The following is a 25,811-nucleotide window of genomic DNA, read 5'->3' on the forward strand; positions in this document are numbered from 1 at the left end:
TGAATGCCAGCTATTACATTTATGTATTATTTTAACACAACATATCGTTCAAGATTTAAGAAAAAGGAATTCTGTGGATAATATCCAAGGTATTAGTATCTAACACGCCTTTGAAGAAGAACAATTAGCAGCTGGTATTACCTTTACCTCAGTCACTTAATCATTTTTTGGTGAGAGTTTACAAACACTGAGTAAGTTGCACACAATATACAACCAGGATTAGTTCACATTTCTAAAGAAGTAGCCCCACAAGTTTTCACATTAATTTTATTTGGAAAACTTTTTCTAATAAAATGCATTGTCAAAAATAAGAAGCAATTTTGTGTCCCTGTGCCCACAGCTTCTAGTAAGCCTGTTAGAAGGGTAGGAGAGGATGTTCGAAGTATTATTTTGGCTCCTTTCTCTAGCGTATAAAACCTGCTGGATTCTTCCCTGATTCTATTCTTATAACCCGTCTTCTCTTTCAGTCCTTGAGAAGTCTCCATTCTCATTCTTTTGGCAGCTCCCCCTACATGTCCTTCGTGTCTTCATTAGCATCCCTCTTCTACTTACATTACAGTCACATTTGGAGAAAAACCAGCGCAAGTGCTTCTCACAATCATAATAAATGAACAAGAAAAAATCACTGCTTTTTTTTTTTTTTTTAAGAAGGTTGATATGCAACTCCCTCTAAATTAAGCTGATAAAGGTATAATCTAATTAGTCATGGACAGGACTGCACACGAAAAAGTTAGGAGGTCCTTCTCAGCATTCCTCCTCTCCTAAGACTAACATACAAAGCTACTAAAAATGCTTTCTTGAGATATTACCATTCCTTCTTTCTACTTCCTCTGAACAGTACTTTTTCTGTCAAGGTACCTATAACTGCAGAACATAATTGTCTTATTTCCCTAGATTTAAAAATAATTGCTGTGTTCATGCATCTGAGCCCTTGACCGGCTTTCCTGCAGTTAAAGCAATGCAGACACAGCCCATGCTGTTTCATTTTATTAATATTTTCAATTCCATTTTTCTAAGAGATCCTTTCAGAACATAACCACCCAGAACATTTAAGTGTTTCGTGTGCATGACAATCATGTAAATTGATTGAAGTTCCACAGACTTCATTTCCCTCTTTTGCATGCCTGCTCTATCAGTGTTTTTAATTTAATGAATTCCTGAAGGCCTATCACTCCTCAGATACAACAAATCATTACTCAAAGCATGCAGAGAAAACAGCCCAGCAATCTCAGGCTAAAAATAATCCATTTCAATGACTGAAAGGCTGAAAACTCAGAACAAGGCTTTAGCTGTCTAATGAGTGTGCTTGCCTTTCCACACTGAATTACAAAGAATGCCATTACAATATGAGCGGAGTCAAGTCCAAGTTTTGTCCGGATTTTCAATATTCAAGCTCAGAGAAATGAATATTGCATTGCCCGAATATGAATGCTAGAAGTACACAGTAATTCAGTGCACAGTAATTTGTACTGGAATTTTGAGATGCTTATATCCCACTTCTGATGAAATCACATCACAAACTGTCATGATTTTTCCACTAACTTTACTTCACCAAATGGGAACCAGGAACTGCAGTAGAACTGCAATGTTAAGAGACACAATTATGATCAAAATTGTGTCTTTAAGGTTAGATTAAAAAAAAAAAAGTAGAGGGTAACAGAAGACATTTGAAAACCCAGAGTATCTATTTGTGAAAATTTATCTCATCCAAATCAATAATTTCACCATTAATACTGGCATAAAAAGGATAATAAAGTACAAATTAATTCACAATGTGAATTTTTTAATATTTCATATTATTTCAAAAAATAATGAACTGTTTAAGATTTTTATTTTATTATTTTTTTAATTTTTCATCTATAAACAATGTATTCACACAAAATATACCAAATATAGTACTGAAGACACTTGCCTTAAGCTACAAGAAATCTCATACTTTCATTCAGTTTGACAGTGCTAACACATTACAGTATTTCCTGTTAAGTGCTTGAATACACACATAAAAATAAAACTGCCATATATACTAAAGAAGCAAGTAATATCCTCTTTGTCAATACTTAGGGAAAAAAAGAAAAAGAACAGAGAAAACATTAAGCTTAGAAAAAAGAAACCCTCTAATACAGTGTTAAACCTTTTGCAACACACACCTCACTATGCACATTACCTAAATAAAACTGAGAGACTTGCACGCTGCCTGTGAGGTCAATAACACTGAAGATACCAGAAATAGAAGCTGTGATTAGAAATGACATGGAGCAAAATATCATTTGAAAGGTCTGGCTAATCTTATTCTTCCCTGAACAATATTTTAATTTCTCTCTCAAAATATAGACAACTCTACGAAAGGTATTTTTTTTTCAAAGCACATGTGCAGGATGGTATCACTATTTTTATTTTATATATATATGCACTTATATTTATACATACATATATATATATACACACACATTATTTATACTCATGTAGCATATTTTGGTTCTGGTTACCATCCAGTTCATTTATATATATTTAAAATACACAAAATTATTTCTGAGAGCTTGTAAAGATTAATATGCACTTTAAAAAACATAGTAAAAGCCTCTGAAATCTCAGAGAAACATCAGCATGCTCAGCTCCAGAGCATATAAAATCCTCTACTATAATAGTTTCATAGAGAGAGTTAAAACTTCCCAATTTTTCACTTCCCCAAATCTACATCTGGATACCTAGATTTACTTAGAAGTCATTTGCCACCTATTAGATGAGTCTCAAGCAATGACACAATCAAGCACACAACAGTGACAGCTCATGATCCAAGTCTGGAACATTACCTCCATTTAGAGAACACACACTGTAATATTAGATGAAAAATGGAAAGAAATTAAATCTGCCTGTTTCTGCACAGGCATATCTGTGTGTGCACATCTAAGGTATAAAGTATCAACCACATACATCTCTCCAGAAAAGTTTATAGATTACCTCAGCAACTTTTGGAGGGACTCCATCACCAAGAACTTCCCTGATGAAGCATTGTTGGGTCATATAGTATGAGAGTCCACAAGTTCTCTTGAAAGCATCTTTCAGTCGCTTCAGCTCTATGTCCGTAACTGTATCGAGTAAGAGGAAAAAAAGATTTGGTCAATAAAGATGTCATAGAAACGTAACACCTCAAGGACGCTCAATCCCGTACATGTTATATTTATAGTAAAAATAAAAGATCAGACGAATTAAATGCATGAGCTTACCCAGATAGTGGAAAAATTCAACTACTAGAAAATGAGATCTAATAATCTGCCCCCAAAAAAAGAGAATTGGGGTAGAACTAAAGTTAACATCAACTGCTGCAACAGTTCACTGCCTGTTTTCTTTGACTACAATAATGTATTATAATTTGTTCTAAATTAAGCACCGTTATCGTCACACAGAAGGAAAATAAGCTAGCTTTATGATCAATTTTATGTTGCATGTAAGCCAGAGAAATGATCTGTAACCAACTGTAGTGAATATTATGAAGAGCACCTCCAGCAGCACGCTTCAAACAGCCTCATCTAGCAACCAGTCAGTCTTTCTGTAGAAAAAATCAGTAATCACCATTTACAGGCTTACGAGATAGTACAGCAAAGCCTGAGTTGAACAGCAGTGCTAGTTTGGACTAAATGTAGTTCTCCATCTAAGACTTCCTTGCACAGTCAAAGTCTGATTGCCAGATAAAACCCGTTCAAACTTCTTCACAAACTAAAAGTGGAAAGTTTGAAAAGATGCCCTTTATACTTGCATGACTGTCCTGAAAAGCAGTCCCTGCCTTCCTACTTCCCGAGCACAAAGCGACTTTCTAACAACCTGGTTCAGCAGCTCTGAGCGAGGCAAAGAATGACTCTAGGTCCACAAGCGTACTGTAGACTTGAGAGGTATCTCACTGAACAACACAAGTACTTCGTCAAAATCAGGCTGCAGAGCATGACACGCCACGGCCTGGATCCCACAACGGTTCCCACATACTGCAGAAGAGCATTTAGCAGCCCGAAGCCAACGCAGCGATGCTGCCCGTGACAGCTCCTGCGCTGTATTTATAGCAAGGCATTTTCCTTCCCTTGATATAACCAGCCAGACGGGGCAACTCCAACACAGCCAGAAGCTTGTCCGGCTTTTTGCCAGCCAAAATAAAACAGAGTGCTTCAGGACTTCATCCAGAGTTCCCTTCAAAACGTCCGCATTTCAATTCATTCATTCATCAAAAGGAAAACCCTTCCTTAAGAAGCAAACTATGTTAAACATTCCTCCTTGATTTTAACCCCCATCGACACTGAAACAGAGTGGGGTCTTGCCTTTACGGTAGTGTGTAAAAACAGAGTTTGGGGCATGTTTCTTCTCAAATTTTATTCAGTATTCTGGGTACCTTTTACCAGGAAAAAAAAAAAAAAAAACGCAAACAAGGATCTAAGAAATAAGCCTCAAGCCTGAGCCACAGTTACTATTACATCACGTTTTAGGAAAATAAACATCCTTTAATTACATGGGAAAAGAAGGTTGGTATACTACTGCTACCTGGCACGTATGGTATTTGACATTCTCCATTTCACATTACTGTGTCCATGGAATCATTTATTTTCTTTATTTCTCCAAGTACGATGTTTTAACGAATGCTCAAACACTTTGGTAGGCATGCCAGTTAAAGCCTTCTTTCAGGGCTTTCCTCCCTAATTGCAAGCAGACTCCCTGATATGCTATTTGCAACCTGAAGTGATGCCCTCCACACCCCCTCGGCTCTTCTGAATTGAGGAGACGGACAGCAAAACAACAATTCTGAAAAAAAAAAAAAAAAAGAAAAAAATGACCTCACGGAGCAGCCCTGTCCCAAACCTGTGCAAGGAATTACCAGAAGTGCTCCACAGCACAGGGCTGGATCCTGCGCCCCATCCTACAACCTCACGCACAGCCTCTCACCACATTGTCTTTAGGAACAAAAGCTGCCGTGTTTCTAGGGGGACAAAATGAGAGGGAGAAGCTCCCAGCTCCAGTGCTGCAGCAAGGTAAAGCAAACAAAGCTCCTGGATACGACCTGGCAGCACTTCCATGAAGGTGCACTCGCACTTAATGCAGACAGACTTTGTATTCCCTGGTCCTTCTCCCTTTATTTTTTGAGCTCCTTACCAGTTAATCCAATCTGTTTTGTGGTCATTCAGCAAATAGAAAAGAAGAAAAAAAAAAATATATATATATATACACATACATACACACACACAAAGTCTTAACTAAGCAAATGCTTATGGCTTTACACATATTATAGTGGACTTTCAAGTAACCTAATTATTGCTGACTGCCAGATCAAGTTTGAAACCTACACAACAAACATAGCTACTTAATAAAGCATCATGCCATTATCAATGTTCTTATATAACGTGGCTATATAAATTTTAGGTTTACTTTCCTGGCTGCATAGAAAATCTTCATTAAAATTACTTGTATTTTATACTATATTGGTGCACCTGAATACCAAGGCCTTTGGGTTGTTTGTTTGTTTAAATAAAATAAGGCTTTCCATACCTCCTGTTACTGGTGACAGAATTTCATTAAAACTGGAGTTTTGTAGAAACTTTCTCTGGGACATCTATCACTGACTTCTCAGTTATCTCAAGAAACACTGAACAGGTGTTTTGGTAGTGAAGCCTCAAGCAATACGCCAACAGTACACAACTCCAGAGCAATTTTAGAATTTTTCATAATATAGCAGGTTGTAGTAAAAAATAAATAAATAAATAAATTAAAAAATGGGTTTTAGGTCTGTTTCCACTTGCCCACGTAGCTGTAGGACTATGCTCTGATTAAAGTCACAGTATTTAGCCTTCTGCTAAAGAAGGTAACAAGAATCCCCTCCCACCCCAAAATTTCATTTATTTTTTCTCATGAATGCAATCCTAACACTAGCAAAATACATTTCAAGTTGGAGCTGCAGTTTCCTTCAACTAGCAGTCAAAACCAACTGCAGCATTTGTATTAGGGGAGGATTTTTTTTCCTCTTAGTACATGCAGTTTTGCATACACTTGTGCACTACTTTTTTGCCAGCATTAATTATATTAATCCTGGCAACATAGAAATACAACAGCCCATAACCAATTAAAACTTCCAATAACTGTTTTAATAGAAAATTTTACTTATGCAATAAATGTGAACTGCCTATATGTAATGGGCTAGAATATTAAGCTGTTTCAGTCAGTCCTGTACTTTCATAATCACATAATTTACCTGTATTAACAGAAACCAAAGCGATTAGCACCAAACAGCCCCATGAGCAGACCACGTAGTGCTCCGGTGAGGTTCTGCGTGTCGCCTTATGGCCCTGAGCAGAGGAAGGAAGCCACATCTCCCCAGGAGCCGCGGCCGTGCAAGCATCCCCCTGGTGCAAGCATCTCCCTGGGTGGTGCTGGCAGGTTGCAGAGTCCATCCCATACCCACCTGCCTCAAAACCCACACATGCCTCGAGTCCTGCTGCTGGATGGCTTGGCCAAAGGAAGGCTGAGAAGATGAATGTTACTCAACGCTGCTAGCATCTTCAGCAAGGACTGCCAGCACACCATTTAATAGGAGATGCTAAATTGATACTGCTATTCTGTGCTACATCTCAAAAGCAAACTGCTAGCGCTAGAGATCACTTAATATTATTGTTTGCACGCAGAAAATACAGAGCAGGTCATGGAATTACAGAAAAGATAATCATTTCCATTCCCTCCCTGGGACACATTAAAATGATTGATGCAGGCCATCTACAATCATCTGCAAAGCTCTGCAAAAACAAGTTCATTATACATTTAGAGCCAGGCACACGAAAGTACGACTGAAACAGAGCTGAGTAGAAAGCAAAGATATTATCAATGGTTACTTTAAGTCTGGAAGACAAATAAAATACATGAATACAAAACTTCCAATTATTTGACACAGAGGTAGAACATGATAGCCTGTAGAGAAGAAATAACAATAGGTCTTAAATTATGAAGGTAAGATTTCCAGAAGCAATACATTTATTACTGTAATAAAAATGAGAGTGCTCATGGCTGCAGGCTCTCTTTTCTCTCTCAGTTGCACAAATCCCATGCTGAATAGACGGTCCAACCGAGGTCAGAGGTGTTATGTATGCAAAATTGGTATTATTAAGAGGTCAATGTCAAACACTGCCCTCCACTTCCACACAGCAGCCTTTAATAGCACTTCAGTGTATTCGCTGGAGACTTTTTTATTTAAGTTTTTGTGGAGTGTGGGAAGGGAGAAATAAAAAGAATAAGAAGTGCAAGGAAGAATTTTAAGACTATTTTCTCTTGTCTTTCACAACTCAAGACTTGAGAGGCTTACAGAAAGGCATTCAAACATTTGTTCAAGAACTCTGGAAATGCGTTCAATCAGCGCCTGTTAAAAACAACGCACAACAGATAAAAAGGTGGCTGAGCAGCAGCAAGCATCACAGACCACAGAGATATTTTTAAACCAACATTTAGATGTAAACACAGTTAACAACCTCACTTCATCCACTGACTTAAGGTCCTGCATTGAGCAGACTCACTTTTTCCAAAGGCAGCCTCACCAGGACGGAGCCGTCCCTACAAACAGGCCACTGAGCAGCCCCGTTCCCTGCACACACACAGACGCTGCTGCTGCTTTCACAGCCTGACAGGGAAAAACAGAACATGTAAGACTTCCTAAAATAACTTTACGATAGTCAACACAGCAAAAAAAACCCTTCTCATCGTTCCTACCAATAACAGGTGGCTCGGCCTCAGTGTTGCTGCAGAGGAAGCAAGGCAGCTATTAATTGGGACCGCACGCCTAGCTCTTCACTCCTCATGACTACAGAAGCTAACTTTTTATTCTAAGGTTTGAATTTAAAATAAGAAAAGCAAGTTTCAATAGTAACATATCGCATTCTGATTCTTAAAATTGTATCTGAGTCAGTCAGCCTGCTCCCAAAGCCCCTCGCAGAAGCAAACTGCCTCTTCCACAACAGAAGTCAGCGCCTGTCGCTCCATCCAGGCAACTTTGCAAATACAAACCTCCTTAACGCTACCTTGGCTGGATGCTTTCCAACAATGCTGAAGACAATTTAACAGAAGATTAGTGTTGCATCCAGCTCTCCAGGGAATACTCAAGCTCCAGTTTGTTTAATAAAGTTTAAATGAAACCGTGCAACCTCAGCTAAAAACGCCACCACAACTTACAGTAATTGTAGCAGACCTTCAGCTCACCCAATTGCTGAGGTTATTTTTAGTTTAATGGTGTTAAACGTAATGCCGTTTGTATAGATTTACAACTCTAGTATTATTTTGTTTAAACCAACAACTGTCTAGCTAAAAATGCATATAGCACCTTCCAAAAACAGCTACAGAATAAGGCAGTCCCGTGTTGGAGCCGCCCCTTTCTTTCCAATGCTTTCACTCCATGTAGTCATTACCAAGCCATCTTGGAATTTTCCTTTTAGAATTAAAAAAAAAAAAAAGCAATGTGAGTACTGCATAGCTCAACATGCAGCACAGTCTCTGTCACTTCAGGACAAAGGTGAGACTGAAGAGGCCTGCTTTAGACAACAAACGCCTGCGGAAAACTTAGCAAGCTGGGAAAGAAACACCTACCTCAGCAAAAAGTGTGCTGCCTTTATAGAGCTACTAGTAAAATCTTATTGAGTCATCATAAAAATCTGACTGTTAGAACCAAATGCACCTCATATCGATACTTCGTGCTTGTTCATTGCCTGTCTTGGAAAGAGAGAGAGAAGGAAATGGTTGTATCAAAGTCAGGTCTCACTACTGGAAGCACAAACACCGCAAACGCTATCGGACGTCCTCAGAGGCAAACAAACCTGGCTTGAAGTTCTTCCAGATTCCTTCAATAGTATGTTTTACTCGAATACTGCAGGAAAGTCATTAAAATCTGCCTAAAATCCGAATTTTTTAAATAAAAAAGACAACACTAGGAACACTACAGAGGTCATGAACACAAGGCTTGTGCAGCAGCACCTCTGCTTGGCCCCAGTAAGCAACCTGCACCCAACGCGACAGCCGCTGGAAGTCCCCCGCCTGCCTCTCAGAGCACGGCCGCTCTCCACCGCCCTTACAAAGTTTAAAGATTTACAAATGCACCAAAGAGAAGGGACACCAAAGTTTATGAGCAAGCACTGCTGCTTAGGATGCAACAGTTCACACGTGAACTTTAAGCATTATAAGAAACTAGTATTAATGTTGAAGGGAGCTTGTCTGAAGGTTAGAAGTAGTGGCTAGTCAAGCTTAATGGTTTTATTATAGCTTATATGAGGTGATTACTAGATACCTTGCTTGTGATGTGTGATGAGAGTGAGCACAATGCATGGGTTTTAAATTCCTGTTTTACAAAATGCGCCTTCCCCTACAATGCCTCTTCCCCTCATCTTCAAAATCCAAGCAGAATTATATAAAACGCTGTGATAGAGAATGAGATATAAAACGCAGCTTTTTAGAGCATAAGAAGTTGGTTGTTGTAGCAGAAGAGGAATAAAAGCATCGCGCTGGAGCTCTTTAATGCTGAGACATTCAGGCAAGAGGCACTTAACCTCTCCGTGCCTTAATTGTCTCAGCGCTAAAATCGCAGTCACAGCACAGCTCGCGCGGGGAGGGACCTTAAAGATCATCTAGATCCAACAGAATGCATGGAAATGACAAAAGGAATAAAAATCCTAGTCTACATCAGACAGTTGCTTTATAAGTGATCTCAGCCGGTCTGTAAAAGTCCTGCACCAAGGAGCTGCTTCCATCTGTGAGAAGGACAGGAGCCCGGTAGTTGAACCGAGAGGAGGTGGAGTTAATCTGCAAGGGCTGCTATCAGCCAAGAGCCAATTAACCTAATCTGTAACAAGCTGGGCACAGAAACAACATGCCGAGCTGTTTTCTTTACTTTCTTCTTTACAAGAGAAAGGAGTGGCTGCTAGAAATGAGTGGTGAGTTGGTCACCTCTGCTCACACCAACACGCAGAGCACCACGGGCACCAGCAGAGGTGGCAGCAACAGCACCCAGGAGCTGGCAGGATCTTGAGGTATCAAAAGCAGAAGATATTTCATTTGGCTACATGAAAGGAAATTGTATATTCTAGTTTACAGGTGAGTGGGGAAAAAAAAAGTCGGACAGCAAACCACAAGGTATTGACAGTGCTGGAAATGAAACCAGGAAACAAATCACTCCATGATCAGGAGGAAAAAAATCACACAGGATGAAAAGTTCAGGTAAGGGGAAGATAAAGACACACTGAGCTCATCTGGCTAAAGCACCTTACAAAATACCTAGTAGGGATGGCGCTTTTTCCCAGAATGTGAAGCATCGAAATGTCCACGATACACTACAAACAGGAAACAGAAGGGGAATTCCTACCACTCCTCCAGTCACTACTGGATAAAAGACAGCTCGCTACATCAGTGCCTTTATTAAAAAAAAAAAAAAAAGCCCCAAAGCCCTGCAGATCTCAAGCACACGAGGCAAGCAACAATTTGCAGCCATACAGCAGCCTAACACTGCATTTATTCTTTACTAAAAATAAGCGAAACTCAGTTAAAAACCGAACAGCAAACCACTCGATCATTCCTCAGAAAGCAAGCAAAATGCACCTACCTCAAGCTCTGACTTCCATCTCTGCTTTTAATAATTCTAATATTTTGATTTTTAAGTGACAATTTTACAGGTTCAATATCAAACTCACAGGGCATATAATTCTCTAACCAGACAATTATCTTCCCTGTAATCACTTGCTCAATATTTCCCTCAGGAATCTTCTTCCTAGTTATACATGGAAATTTTATTACTTTTTTCATTAGTCTTTATTGTGACTCAATGGCTGCGGTTATGAAGTTGTCAAGAACCAAAGCAATTACTAAAAAGCTTCAAAGAGGTAAGATGTACAAGCGAACAGAAAACATGTTTGGGAAAAAGCCCAAACTGCAAAACACAATTGAAATAAATGAACCAGCCATTCCTACTTAAAAGACAAAGTCCACACCCACCCATTCCTGCAAAAAAAAAAAAAAAAAAGGAGACTGCTTGAGAACATTTGGGGTGGGCAGACACAAAAGGCTGCCCCCAACAAAACCACCGACCCCCTCGTAAGGAATGGCTCCCAACCAGAACATTACAAATCGCATTGTTCCTATTACTCGGCGTGTCTCAGCGAAGACTTGACACTCTTAGCATGACACTTACCAGTGACAGGATGCAACAGGAATTAAGGACAATAGCAATAGAGTTTGGATATTAAAAAAAAATCACGTTATTCAATCCATTTTTTCCCCTCATACCTGTTCTTTGTTTTTTGGTAGCAGTGGCTCACGGTGGGGATAAAGCTTTTCTTGGTGCTATTAGAGCTAACCACAATGCATATCAAAGGTTTAACATCTTGTGCGTGGAGGGCGGCGGAAGATTTAGTTATTACAATAGGATTTGCCAATTTTCTGTAACAAGAATACTTAGCATTTATGTGACACTTTTAATCTTCAAAGAGCTTACTTCTCACAGTTACCATCCTCCAAAAGAATGCCATTAAGTATTATTAGCCTGTTTTATCCATCTGCAAAGTATCTCCATCAGGGCACACACTGTCACATTGCTATTTGGATTATGTTTGCTTCAAGCAAAGCTAATCAGTACAGGTTCTGTGACAACCTTCCCCATCAGACGAGCAGGGATAGGAATTGCTCCGTAATAGCCCCAGCAGTGAAATAATCCTCCCACCATCTGAGCACTTCAATCTTATTGGCTATATTTTATATCCTCAGGAATTAGAGGAGCCTGGTTTTATACGCTCCCCAGCCCAACCCCATAAGCCACAGAAGAAGGCTGAAAGAACCTGAAAATTCAGAAACCTCTGCGGATCATTACAATAACTTTTACCATATGTATTACTACGAATTTAGGCACAACTGACTGCCGGCTTGGAGACAAAATAATGACTTAGCAATTAAAGAAGTGGCAAACTCCTCCTCAGCAGCAGAATAAAGCCGTTTCCAGCCCAACTTCATCCCGGGGTGCCACCCCCTGGCACGGGGTGCTTCCCACAAGGTGAGGGGCTGCCACGGCTTCTGAGGAACGATTGCTGGCCCTACCAAAAGCCAAGGGCATTAAACTGGCTAGCTGTTCCCATTTAAGTAGGAAACAAACCTGCTTTCTGGGCTGTCCCTTGGCCAGCTTTCCTGGCAGCTCACTGTCGGCTGGCGTTCCCCTGGGCGAGCAGAGCGGCTTCTGTCGCAACTCGGAAAAGCTGCTTCCACTTTATTACCATCATGAAAATCATCTAGATGTTTATGCTTGGTAAGATATACAAAATTACATTACACAGCTCCTTTCCAGGAAATAAACAGCACATTAAAATGAAAGGCAAAAGCACTCCCGAGGAGAGCCCTGCCGTCTGCAGGTACAGGCCATCTGAAGGCAGGTTTAAGGCACTGCTGCAAATGCCAACCATGCAAGGGCAAACACCACGTAAGAACCCTGCTAAAAAATATGCCTTGATAGAACAAATGTTTCATATCCTCTCTTTCAACAGTGCCAAAGACTCGTAGCGCATCTATACTATAAAGTGGCACTTCCTTAAAACACAAAACAAAAACCTGAGCCTGAAAGTTAAACAGAATCTGCAACTCGTGCACATGAGGGCAGTGTTTCGTTTAGCCTTCAGTGAAGGTTAAAGGCAAGGAGTTATGATTTGCAGTTGCTGGTATAGTTTTAATCACGTATTTAACTCAGATGTTTGGCAGTTAGAAAAGCCAACTCCAGTAAAGCCCAGCAGTTGGTGCTACAACAAGTAACCAATGCTAAAAGATTCAGACTGTGCCCTGCTCCATTTTTGTTTCTCAACAATTAGAAGAAAAACACCATTCACCTGGAAGCCACACGTTTTGCCCTGACCACGCCACACATGCATGCACACATTCAGCCGATGGACAGCAGAAGGCTCTGTGCTTTAATCCTTCATATCCTCAACTGCTGGGGAAACAACCGTGGAACAAAACCTCAGACGCAAACCGTGCTATTTTAGTGCCAGGTCACAAAATTATCTATGCCTTCTGTTACACTGCTATGGATGCGTAACAAGTTTTTTTATGCAAATCTGCGACAGGCTGAAAAATAAAACCCAAATCACCAACAGAGACAGGAGCCAAGGCAGTCAAGCAGTAAAACAAAAACAAACACGTGGCCAGTGCTGGGGCCCTACTACACCTGTAGCATGACACCAGGAGTTGAATCGGAGGCAGTTTTTAACTGACAGCAGCAAAAAAAATCAGCCTCACTGCTTCCAAACTCCATCCCCACTGTGGTGTCCCTTGTTAAGAATTCCCCACACACACCTGAGGACTCATTTTGAAGAGCTATCCTGAAAGATGCCACGCTAGTTTTAAGTAGATTTGGTAGCAGAGTGCAGATGTATCTCTAGAAGTCTTCACTGCCAGCTGTATTCTATTCCTAAGGTGCTACATTCACAAGAATGGAAGAAACAACGTATTTAGAGATCCCAGGTAACAGCTGCATGGGTTTCTTTCTGTAACTTTGCAGCCAGTGACCACTTTAGACTGATGTGATAAGTCAGGAACCCTCCCACAGCATCCACTATTTCCCAAAAGTAGAGGCTAATCATAAATAATTTATTAATAAAATAATTATAAGTAAGAATAACTTAATACAAAATAGCTACGATGCCCTGAATAGCTTCGGCAGTTGGAGACTCTCCCTGAATCTCTGCCGAGACTCTCAAGACATCCCCAAGGACACAGCTGCCTCTGCTCGAAGCAGCACATTTACATAATAAACTGTGAACACTTTATATGAAAAGATATTTATCAAATACTTTATATTCTGCCTTTTAAATCTATATTCTTATAATACTCTGTGGCTTCTGCAGGTATTTACCCAGTGTTTTATACTAGAATTTATACATTGTTTCCTTCCTTATTTAACCCATTTGCTTCACAATCTACTCATTACTTAGGAAATGAATTAATTATTAGCACAATGTATTTATACAGCCATTCTTTAACTAAGGCAATGAGAAGACAGAGCTGCAGGTAACACACACAAAAAAAAAGGTGGTAAATTAGTCAGCAGCAAAAAGATTGATTATAATTCCTTAAGGAAAAGAAAAATCATGTTGTTAGCTGTAAGACTGGCAAACAGGGAGCAAGCAGACTTTGCATTCCTTTTCCCCTGCTATCACCTTCGTTAACACCCTGGCAGGACGGAGAGCAGGCTGTGCCCACCACACTCGCTGCTGGCAATCACTTTTCTTAGGCAAATGCTGCTTCAGCTGTAGGAAGTACAAATTCACTTTTCTAATTTCTAAACTAAGATCCAGTATTTAACTCTATCGCACTTAGCTAGAACATGGTGAAAACGTTCTTCATGAGAATAGGAAATTTCCAGCGCCGAAAAAATCTTATTTCTGGACAACACCAAACCACTAGAACCATGGATTGAAAGGAAGCACTTCTTCGCCCAAAATAGATTTGTGTTCAAATTGAATTCAAAATAGAATCCAAGTTCATTTATAGACCGAAACTAAAGCTCTCGTAATTATTCCAACACTTCCAGCTCTTTTTATGCATGTACACAGCCCATCTAAATGGGGCACTTCCTGCCCTGCTTGGGTTTCTGAGCTTCTTCCAATTTTTGTTTTCTTTCAAGGTTTCAGATTTTCAAAGTAACAATGTTGAAAACTAACACAGTAACACTGATCATTTAAAATGATCACCAAAAACCCAATTAAACCAGCCTTAGGATCTTTGCAGAGTTACACTGTGACAGCACCATACACCCGTTAAAGTGTTTCCGTCCCGGACCAAAGCAGCCTGATGCAGGACAAAACCTGACCATGGCCATTACCTCTATGAATTAAAATAAAGAATATCAATTCCAAACACAATGGAAACCTAAGCGTATGTTCCGTACTAAATACCTATATTCTAAGAGGGGATGAAAACTGAAATACCAAGTGAAAAAAAAAGATCAATGCAACGTGAATAAAAACGCAGCTTGTGTGAGGAAGAATCAAAAGGGGTTGTAATAAGTGTTATAAAGTGTGAGGATATTTTTATGCAGAATGCAATTACCTCCTGCTTTGGCCTGGTGACATTACCTCTCAGAACGACGGGATCCAACTCCGACTAAACAATTGTAACATTATTCTTGAAGCATCAAGTCTTGCTTCTAAAGATTTCTCTCTAAGACTGCTAAGCATTGAGTAATTTTTTTCCTCTTTCTCTACCATCTAAAATCTGATGTTGCATGACCATCACAGTTATTTGCTCAGAATTAGAAAAAGGTTAATGCTTTACACTAAAATTAACTCAGAGCCAAGCTGCACGTTTCTCTTTACCTTTGCATAGCTCCAAGAAGCCAGCTATTACCTCCAGGACTACAGGAAACAGCTTCAAAGGTCTTCAACATAGAAAAATTACCATCAAAATAAATGTTATGTAAGACCCTGGCAAGCACAGCTCCGTTCTCCCTTGGCAGGAGGTAGCAAGGGCCCCGTTCCGACACTGGGATGATAGATACAGCCTCACCCCAGAGCATCGCCCGCTGCCCTGCTGCACTGCTCATGACTGCGCCTGCAGAGAACCTGAGTGAAGACAAGAAGCCAACCCCCTTTTTAACGCAGAACGTACCACTAATGGGTTAAGAACGTCCTTAAAGTCAGAACTGAAGTACATGGCAAGGTGTAAAACCAGATGATATTTCCACCCCCTTCCTCCCCCTTTGTCACAGGGCATCCTTTTCCCAGGAGCTCTGATGGTTTGCAGCACCTTCCACCTGAATGGTGGAGGCGCTTATCCTCCACAGCTTCCCAGCACCATTCCAAGGAAATATCACTGTTTTGCCCCAAATCCACCAGCTCACAAGCTCAGTGAGCTGTTAGCCTCATCAGCACGTGGCACTGTGCTCGGGGCAGCTTGCTATGTGCTCTGACGGGCTGCAAGGGGATGGAGAGCAGGGCTTAAGGACCCCGGAGATCACAGCACTCCATACGCCCAGCCACCCTGCCTGCTGCCAGCTATCACTTTGGCACTGCTAACGAACTCTGTGCTCGGCTGGCTGTTTTTACATCAAGTTAAATACATAATGGAGAATGAACCCTGCTCACTGCAGCCCACCTGGATTATAAATCACCCAAACCTTTCTCAGGCATCTTCTGTTTTGCAAATGAAGGCCTTGTTACAAATGTTAGTCTATTTTTTTTAAAAAAAGTATTGTGTTTTTTTTCCAACTACCAGATTATTTAGCACACGTCTTTACCTCTCAGAGCTCAGCCGCCTGTCAGGATTACACTAAACTACTGAAGGATTTCTGTTTTTATTGCCATTATGATGAGTGACCTAACTGTCTACACAGAAGAACGCTGTGATTGATTATAACTGGCACCAGTTTTTAAATAGATTTAGTTGAAACACTACAAAAATTCTACGCAGACGCATTTTGTTACAAACCAAGATCCGAGCCCAGCTTATGCCCATTAAGAATCAGAAACCCAGAAGGGCTTTTACATCCATTTAATAGAACTGCAATTAAAAGACACGCGCTCCTTCCAAGCATGCCCTTACCTACGACAAGGCCAATGCCAACCGTGCTCAGTTGTAAACACAGGCTAGCAATAAACCCACTGCTCAGAGGTGTTAAGATTCATTACATAAAAAAAGAAACGCGAAGTATCATTACACAGCTAAGCTGAAAAGACTAAAGCTATTCAGGATCAGTCACCGCTAACAAAAGCGAGATGTCCCTTAAGAAAGCACAAAACAGAACGTGCATTAGGATTTTGCCACTCGTTAGGCAAGCAGGGTATTTTTATTCTGGTAAGTGCTAGCAATAATATAGTATTCAAACTTCTGTGAATTAGGTCCTTTCAAACTCTTAGGCAGATTCTACATTAATGGATTTTTCCTTCTACATTCATCTTTGCCCAAAGGCTTCATTGTCTCATTATGTAAATGACCTTTTCATGTGAAAATTAAATGTTAAAGATGCTTTTTGTATTTCTTCAATACTGCAAATATCACACCGATATTCACAGTAATTTAGATTAAGTATAACTTAAACAGAAAGCAAGCGCTTCAAGCAATATAACAAATTAAGAAGTAACTTGTTTTAAAAATAATGAAAAATTGAAAGTCTTATTTAGAATTAACCTCCCAAACTTACTTTCCTATATAGGAACCTAAAATGGAAAACAACAGGTTTATTATGAGGATTCCTAAAGAATAGGTTGTATAATGCAGTTCTGAAAGCACGCGGGCAGAGCCTGAAGACTTGCAGAGATGCCCTCAGCACACTTCCCATCCCACCCAATGTGCCTCTCTTAGCCCAGCTGTCCATCACTGCCTCACTGGAGCTCACCTCGAGAGAGAGGGCACCCCAAATCAAATGCCACGTGCTGCAACGTAGCCTCCGCTGAGCCCCATGTGTTGGTCAAAGTAATGCCATCGGTTACGACCAGCAGCTGGTGCTGCAATCCCTGGGGTGCAGTAAGAAAGAGGACAGCAAACACGCCCCTCGTCGCAAGGGTGAAGAATCACCGGTCAAGGACAGGCAGAACAACTCACACCGCTCCTGCTCATTGAGGACAACTTCACTTCCCTAAGTACCTGCTCTGTAAGATCCCAAACACCTCTTGGTGCACTTGGAGCACCGCAGCCCTCGGTGAGCAGCAGTGAGGCAGCAGAACAGCTCCCTTGGGAGCTCAGCACCTGCCCAGCCCAGCAGGGCCGGGTGGATGCTCAGCTCCCTGCTTGGCACATCTTTGGAAACTAGCAGGCTATTGCTAAAGCACCGGGGAGGAAATAAAAAGGAAACACACACCGCCTTCCAGTATTTGGAAACACAACGCTTGTTCTACACTTCCTCCATTCCTTTCTGTATGTTCACTGTATCTGGGATTTCTTCCTGGGCCAAAATCCAAGAAGAAATAAAAGCAGGATTATTTTACAAATAACTGCTGTGCCATAAGACCTCTAGGATATAGCGCTCATTAGACCTACCTGACACTCGCCATATACCAAATTATTTAGAATGAATTAATGAATTCACATTCTAACAATATATATGTATATACACTCAATTTTCAGATGCTCTGTCATTTAAAAATGACAGATACTAGTAATGTCTGCTGCTTCTTTCAATTACAGAAAAATCAAAATCAGTCCTATCATAAAGTAGCAGTTGTTTAATCTTAATTTATAGAATTAAATAGACAGATCATGTCTCACCTGATCACAACTTGCTAATGCTGTGTTCTCTTTTACTCTCACAAAGCTTGTCATACCTTCACAGGCCCGCTTTTTGAATGTGATTCCATTTTTTTGAGTACTAAGGAACTGAACGCCACACTTATTTTATGAAATGAGACAGTAAGCTGGCTTCCTTTTGAGACGGAGGAAGGGAATGTGGGTTGTTTTACTGATTTCTTGCAGAGTGCCAGCAGCCAGGGAGCCTGACACTGGTACAGGTCAAGTACAGCAGGACTCAAGTAGTGTCCCCCTCCACTTCTCTTTTGGTCTTTCACATTTCATTAGAAATGCTTCGTGTCATTTTGAAAAGGTTCTTAGTTTCTATTTTTGTCTTATTTTATCATCTCTCTAGGACACTGTCATGTAGACTCAGGACCCTGAATTTATACTGCATAAAAACAAGGCTTTAGAAAATTCAAAATGAACAGAAATATTTCACTGAATCTACCAGGTTGGGAAGCATCTCAGAGGTCACCTGCTTCAGCCTGGTGCTTAAAACCAAGTCAACACTTAACTCAGCGTAGACTGCAGAAGGCTTTGTCCAGGCAGGTCTTGAAAACCTGAAAGGATGAAAGTTCAACAGTCTCTCTGGGCTTGCCTTAAAAAAAAAACAAACCTCTGCTGTTACTCAAGAAAGTTACAACCAGAAACTGACAAGGAAGAGCTGACCGTGAATAACCTGATTTCATTGATCAAAATGTAAGACAAAGCAGAACAACCCGGAGCTGTACGAACGATGAGATATAGGCACGTGTTCTATAAAACGATACAAAAATGTTTCCAGTGCTCCATTTTAATTGATAATGTCAATGTAAGGAAATACATTATGGCTATAATTTTCTGATAGCAAACTTTTAGCTTATACCAAGCTGTTCAACACTCAAAACGTGGATTTGTCCAGCTTATCCCTCAGCTCCCAGCCACCATGGCTGAAATGATATTATCTATTTACGTTCATTTGGCAGCCTTCCTGACCGCTTTGATTGGAGTCTCTAGTAACATGCTGACAGGATCTATGCAATGCAGCTGATATTATGAGACTGCTATTATTTAGAGGCACATTTCATCCGCTAAAGTGTGAAACTAGAGAACTCCCAACACGTACTGAATCAAAATTAAAGGTTTTGAGGGCTTTTTCCTTAAAGATGTTCAACCATTTCTTGTTTATGAAACACCTGCACTCTTAAATCCTATTTTATCAGCCTTCATTGCTGCGTGCACACCCAGCCCCTGAGCGTTTACTCTCCAGGTTACTGCCACCGTGCTTGGGAACCATCAGAGAACAAGTGAAGTCCTACAAAGAAGGTACACATGTCAGCTCCTTCAGGACCACAGCATTCACTCTAATGAATTACATTCTGATATTTCATAAATTCTCCTAAAGACCACAAAAGGCATCCCAGGAAAGGAAACGCTGTTAGTTGCCTGAAGTTCACTGCGCAAATGTTCCTCATTTCCAGAAGTACGTAACCTGGGTACATGTTTAAGACAAGGCTGAAAACCACTCTCAACTTGGAAGCTGAAATAAGGAAGAAAGTAAAGAGGTCACTGCAATTTAGCTGAAGAATTACAGGTAAAAAAAAACTCACTTCTGGTAACAACTTGTGGAAGTTTAAGTCGAATTCCTCAAGTCACCTGTGCATCTCATTATATGTTCAGCTAAGACTACTGAGGTACCCTCCCAAAAGAAGCATCAGAGCTGAATGCCGAAGCCGTGAAATAATTACTGCTCTGGGGATGGAGCAGCTCCTCACAGATTTATAAACAGGAAGCGTGAAGCTGTGCGCTCATACCTGCCTTAATCATACAGCAGAGCCCTAAAGCCAGCAGATACTGGCTGACACAAGTCTCCCTGAATCTAGGCAGGCTCAGCAGTGGATCCCATTAATTCTGATAGCTAAAAGAAGGAAAGGAAGGAAGCTGAAAGGGATCTAAGCATCTTCATCACAAGTACCTGAAAACTCAAAGCTCCTCAAACAGGACACAGGTTTATACCCCCTGAACATGGAGTGTCCTGGAAAACAGCAGAATGCCTGCCTACCTGTGCTGCTCAAGCACTGTTTTTCAGATATGGGAGAAAAGAAAGAACAACATCTGCCTTCATGGAATACAGAAAAAGAAGAGAATAAACCACAAGAATAGTTCTCTTAATTTTTCCTAAAAATGCACCTGGGATTTTAAAAGATCATGTCAAAGTCAGGAGTAATAAAAAGCCCCATTTTGTGACCAGAGGCAAATCCCGTGAAGCTGACACACCTGTTAGTCCTGCCCCAATCTGAATGGGCACACGAAGTGCACGCACTCTTCTGGACTATGAGGCTATTTGTTTTCTTTTTCTCAAGGATCATTGTGCACAAAACTCAAAGCACAATGGAACAGACCTATCCACAGCCATTTGTTTCTCCCAGTGCTACACTCCTTGGCCACGCTGCTGTCAACTGCAGTTCCTCCTTCCTCCATCCCAGCATACACCCAACAGCAGTTTTACCTTGCTTTGAGCAGAAGAAAAACCCAGCCCTCCTTCCCAGCACAAATCTTACAGATCCATGACTATTCATTGACACTCCTTTTGTTTAAGTGGTTACCTGACTGAATATTTAGCATACATAAGCTGAAAATAGCCCAAGTTAGCATGACCTGCTTTCTCGAAGCAGCATTCTCAGAAACTTTGATTTCTATCATCTCATAATTTTCAAATACCTTTATAAATGTATGGTCTGAGTCTGTGATTATATTTTAAAAGTTACCTAAGGAAGACGTGTTAACAGTGACTGGAGAATGCAGTCCTCAGGGATCCAGCATAAACCAGCCATCAGTTAGTACCACGTACCCACCTCTTTCCTGAGGAATCCTTATTAAAGCATTGTATATACAACGCAGCAGACCTGCTGCACTGTAGCTACAGCAATAAAGTTCCTTTATAAAGTGGCATTTCCCAAACACAGCCCTTTAAGGCTGCCAGCAGAACAAGTGGAAGATAAGGCAGGCTTCGGAGAACTACCTCCTCCGTGTAAGATAAGGCCTCGCGCTGGGCAATCTCAGGAGGAGCGAGCAGCCAGACAGCCTGGTGAACGGAGTGGGGGCAGAAATGAGAGGCACGCGTTGGAGAAGGCACCGAACCAAAAGGGATACTGACCGAGCTGACGTGAGCACCGCCCCAGGAAAAAAAGATGTTCTTGGACCTTGGGCTAAGAAAAAAGCAACAAAGCCATGAGCCAGGTTGACAGTTTATGCCATTATAAACTGAGTTTGATGAAATAACCGATTACTTTATGCATGACTTGGAACAAAGCACTTACTTCACCTCTAACGACCTGTCCGTGAATTTCATCTCCTCACAAAGAAGTCAACCTCAGCCAGAGGTCTGAGGGCCAGGAAGAGCTCCACACAGGGATCAGAACAAGCTCAAAACCTTTACCTTCCCCACAACAAGAGGCAAAGCTGTGCCCCTGGCAACTGTAAATAAGATGATGATAACTCAGCAATATTCGTAAGAAGAGATGTCCAAATAGTCGCCCTTACGTTTCACTCCCAAGCTACACAACCAGACAAAGATTTTACAGGGCAGGAGAGAAAAAGGAGACCAGCAGCGGGAGCTGCCCTGGGGGGACACAAGACAACTTCATCGGGCGCATCCACACGGCCGCATCATCCACACTGCAGTCAGCTGTCTGTGATGATGAGCAAAAAATAACAACAGTGATGAAAAAAATCACAGCACTATCTCATGCTCCAGGGTGAACAAGGCCAATAATACCAGGCTGCCCTCATGTTTTCATCTCTTTGAACAGAAGTTATATTCTAGCTAGTTATTTATATTGTGAGTGTTTAACCACAAAAACCCTCCTCACCTTCACTCCTTTGGGTTGTTCTCGAAATTATGGTAAAATTGCTTCCATTCATAACTTAAAGAGTCAGCCTTAATTCCTGAAGCTTACAGAACCAGCTTTGCATTTTGCCAGATATTCTGAACAACTGAAAGCATCTCAAAAGAGGAGCACAGCATTCTGAATGAACACTGCTTCTACAAACACAGGTAACCACCACTCATTCCACGGGGTGAGTTTGTGTATCACTTAATAGAAAACTTGTCAGCATTTAATAATCGGGACACAATGTCAGAAAAGCTCCATCCATCTAATGGGATGTAAATATACAGAGCTTTGTTTTTGCTTTAATAATGTGTATGTTTATCTATTATCATCATTTGCTGCTTGTGTCCACAGAAGTACCACAAGCACCAGCACAGTTCTGTGCGAGCAAGAATGGCCCCAACAAACAACGCTTTGATAACCAGCCTGTTTTATATGTACAACAATTCACTGGTTAAGTAAACAACGCTGTTATTTAGTAAAACATCAATTTATAACAGGGCCTAAACCAACCTTTCTGCTCTCCTGCAGAAAAACAGTATTAAAAGCTTCACAGAGATAGAAAAACACTAAAGAGAAATAACATTCACTGTGCAAGGAAATTATAAATAACTTCAAAATCAATCTTACTTTGATGTCAAGTAACGTCTTCCCTATGAAAGCTTCCAGATTAGCTTCCTAGAGGCAAAATATGAGTTTAAATCTAACTTTAAATTCCAAGCGTTTATTTTTTCTTATTTATGAACTTCAGAATATGCAACTTGACTGAATGACTTCATTCAATTTCGCGTCTCTCCCAAACTATGTTTATGACTCCAGCTCCTCTAAAAACACGCACATCTATGTTTTTTGAAACTTCATGTGCTTTCTCTAGAAGCGAAATTCTTTGGGGCTGCTATGGCTGAAACCTGTAATGAAAAGGAGTTTGAACCACATTTGTTTCCTCTGCTTGACAGCGTTTAGAATACGTTGCTCCATTTCCTACTTGACATGGCATCCCTCGCTGCCTCCACCATTTAAAAAAATATTGAAATAAAAAAAAAATAATAATAAAAACAGCAGATCACCATCCCATGTCACACCACTCTGTTTCTCTCCCAGTTATCACTGGATGTTTCCTCCCAGCTCTCCCTCGGCAGCCCCCAGACGCTTCTGGGGTGCCCGCGGCACCCCGAGGGGCCGCTCCCCCATCCCACGGGCGCTCCGACCCCGGCACAGGTGAGCTGCCGGAGCGCTCCGCACCTCACCACAGGCCGAGGACGACGAAAAAAAAAACCCTCCTGGCATCCAAGCTCCCCGGGCCCTCTTTGTCCTTGGCTCCCGGCACCGGGCGCAGCTCGGGGCTCGGCCCCGCGCTTGTTTACGGCCCCCCCCCCCACCCCCGGTTCCTCCCGGCTCGGGGAGCACCGCGCACGGGAACCGCGGCTCCCTCCCAGCCGGCGGCCGCAGGGGCGCGCTCCTCGCCGCGGCCAAACGCGAGGAGCCCGGTACGGCCCGGTACAGCCCCGTACGGCCCGGTACGGCCCGGCCCCCGGCGGGTGACAGGCGGAGGCGAGGCCGCGGGGCCCGGCCGGTGTCAACGGAGCCCCCACCCGGCTGCAAGGAGACCCTGGGGGGGTCCTCCCGGTGGCGGCTGCTCCCTCACCGGGCTGGGGGGGGGGGGGGGGTGAGGTCCCCGGTACCTCCCCCTTAATAAAATAAAAATAAAATAAAGGGGCGCGGAGGGAGCGCGAGGCGCAGCGCCGGCTCTGTCACAGCGCCGCTGACAGCCCCGGCTCCCCCCCCCCCCCCTTCCCAATCCCCTCAGGCCCCGGCCCGCCGCCGCCCCCCCCCCCCCAACGTCTCCGGTTGCCGTTCGCCCTCACCCCTCCGCAAGGCCTCGTCGTAGCTGAGGAAGCCGATGCGGGACTCCTTGGCGCCCATGGTGCCGCTCAGTCCATGGCTTCCCCCCCCCCCGCCCTCCGCCGGCCGGCTGAGGCGCCGCGGAGCCCGGGCTGCGCCGCCGCCGCCTCAGGAGCGCAGGGAGCGGGCGGGGGGGGGGGGCGGGGGCGGGGGCGGGCCCGGGGGGAGGAGGCGGCCTCGCGCCCTCCCCGCCCCCGCCTCCATGGCGGTCACGTGCCGGGGGGGGGGGAGCCCGGCCCCTCCGCCGCGTCACGTGACGAGGGAGGAGCGGGGAGGGCAGCGGCGCGTTCGTCCCTCTAAGGGGGGGGGTCACGTGACGCGGAGCCGCCCGCCAACGGCTGTGGGGAGCGCAGCCCGCGCTTATGGGGGGGGGGGCGGCCCTGAGGCGAGGGAGCACCCCGCTGGAAAAGGGGGTTCAGTGCATAAAACACACACATGGGATGAGTTGGGAAAGGAGTAGGGATTGGCCTCGTCCTTCCCAGCTCTTCAAGGGGTTTGGGTTTAGGATTCAGCGCAGCGCTTGCCCAGAATGGGAGGATTGAGGATTTCCCCCCATGGCTGCGTTACAGCGTTAAGGGAGGTGGCGTGCCCTGGGTCACTCTCCAGCAGAAAATAAGGAGAGTGAAATAAAACACTGATTACCAGGGGCAGGTCGTTCCAAGGATTGTTCCCCTGCGGAAACCAAACCTGTGAAAACACCAGTTGCAAGTCATTCCCTAACTTAGGGTTTCCTTGCTGAACGATCTTACCACATCAGGGCTAACGAAAGGTCAAGCCAAAGTTATTTTCTTGCTGATGTAAGTTCACGCGTAGGTATTTTTATAGCAAACATTCCAAACAAATTTCATATCTGATACGCAAAGCCAGGAATGCAGCTCACAGAGAAGCGAGGTTGAAGGCCAAATCTCTCTCCTGTAACACTACTAAACTGCAGAGTCACTGCAAATGTATTAAACTTCATAAATCCTCCTTTTCCGCCATCACCAGATTTTTGTAGTATCTTACATTCGTGACCAAGAAGATAATAATTACACTCAAGCAAAACAACCCAGTGGACCTTTTGCCTCCCTGGAAGATAGAATATGGGGAGAAGGAGAAAGTTTAAGTGCTTTTTAAAAACCCAAGTGAAATTCTTGGGAACATACTTAACACACCAGCCACTCGTTCCACACTTATCTTTTAAGCCTGAGTCTTCAGTGCCCTCATATATTCTTATTCTACCCTTACATCTCTCTTCTCAATGCACCTTGTAGTCCCTCACTCAAACAGGCTTCTATTTAGATGCAATATAAACTCTAAAATATTTTGCAGAATGAATACAACAAACATGGCAACATGTCAATCAAAAGTGAAGTTGGCAATGCTCAAAGCAGCTGGAGAAGTATCTGCTTTATCTTGTGATTAAATAAACCATTCCAGCCTCTAACAATGACATTCATTCTGCCATGCTCCATTTGTGACGGATCACTTTTCAGAAGTGTTAACTCACAGCTGAGGAGACACAGTTTAATTCCTAACTTTGGTATGCCATTCCTGTGTGATCTTATGCCTAGTAATAATCTATTTTATGTTTTGGTTACTTCTCAGAATTGCAGAGATAATGATACATTGAGAGTCCCTGTTTTGCTTGGAGCAAAAAGCTGCACTGGGATCCAGCCAGACCCAAACTGGCAGAGCAGCTACCGAAAGCAATTAGAGCAGGAAGCAACTACAATGGTGTCGTAAGGCAGCTGTCTGTAGTTTTCACACCAAATTCTTCTCGTCTTCACACCGATTTTTCCATGA

General features: G+C 42.5%; 1 protein-coding gene across 3 annotated transcripts in view; it reads right to left on the reverse strand.

Annotated features, from left to right (window-relative positions):
• USP32 (ubiquitin specific peptidase 32) overlaps positions 1-24,180 on the reverse strand; it is a 77,321-nt gene extending 53,141 nt beyond the window's left edge. For 2 of the 3 annotated variants that reach the window (XM_068655608.1, XM_068655607.1), the window contains exons 1-2: positions 23,990-24,180; positions 2,959-3,086 (exon numbers count right to left, since the gene is read on the reverse strand). In XM_068655608.1, the coding sequence (XP_068511709.1) occupies positions 2,959-3,086; positions 23,990-24,047 (186 nt within the window). In that variant the 5' untranslated portion in view covers positions 24,048-24,180. The remainder of the gene's footprint in view (positions 1-2,958; positions 3,087-23,989) is intronic. The other variant, XM_068655609.1, reaches the window with a different exon arrangement.
• Positions 24,181-25,811: the final 1,631 nt, after the last annotated feature.

The sequence above is a fragment of the Anas acuta genome, chromosome 19, assembly GCF_963932015.1.
Source record: "Anas acuta chromosome 19, bAnaAcu1.1, whole genome shotgun sequence".
Taxonomy (NCBI): domain Eukaryota; kingdom Metazoa; phylum Chordata; class Aves; order Anseriformes; family Anatidae; genus Anas; species Anas acuta.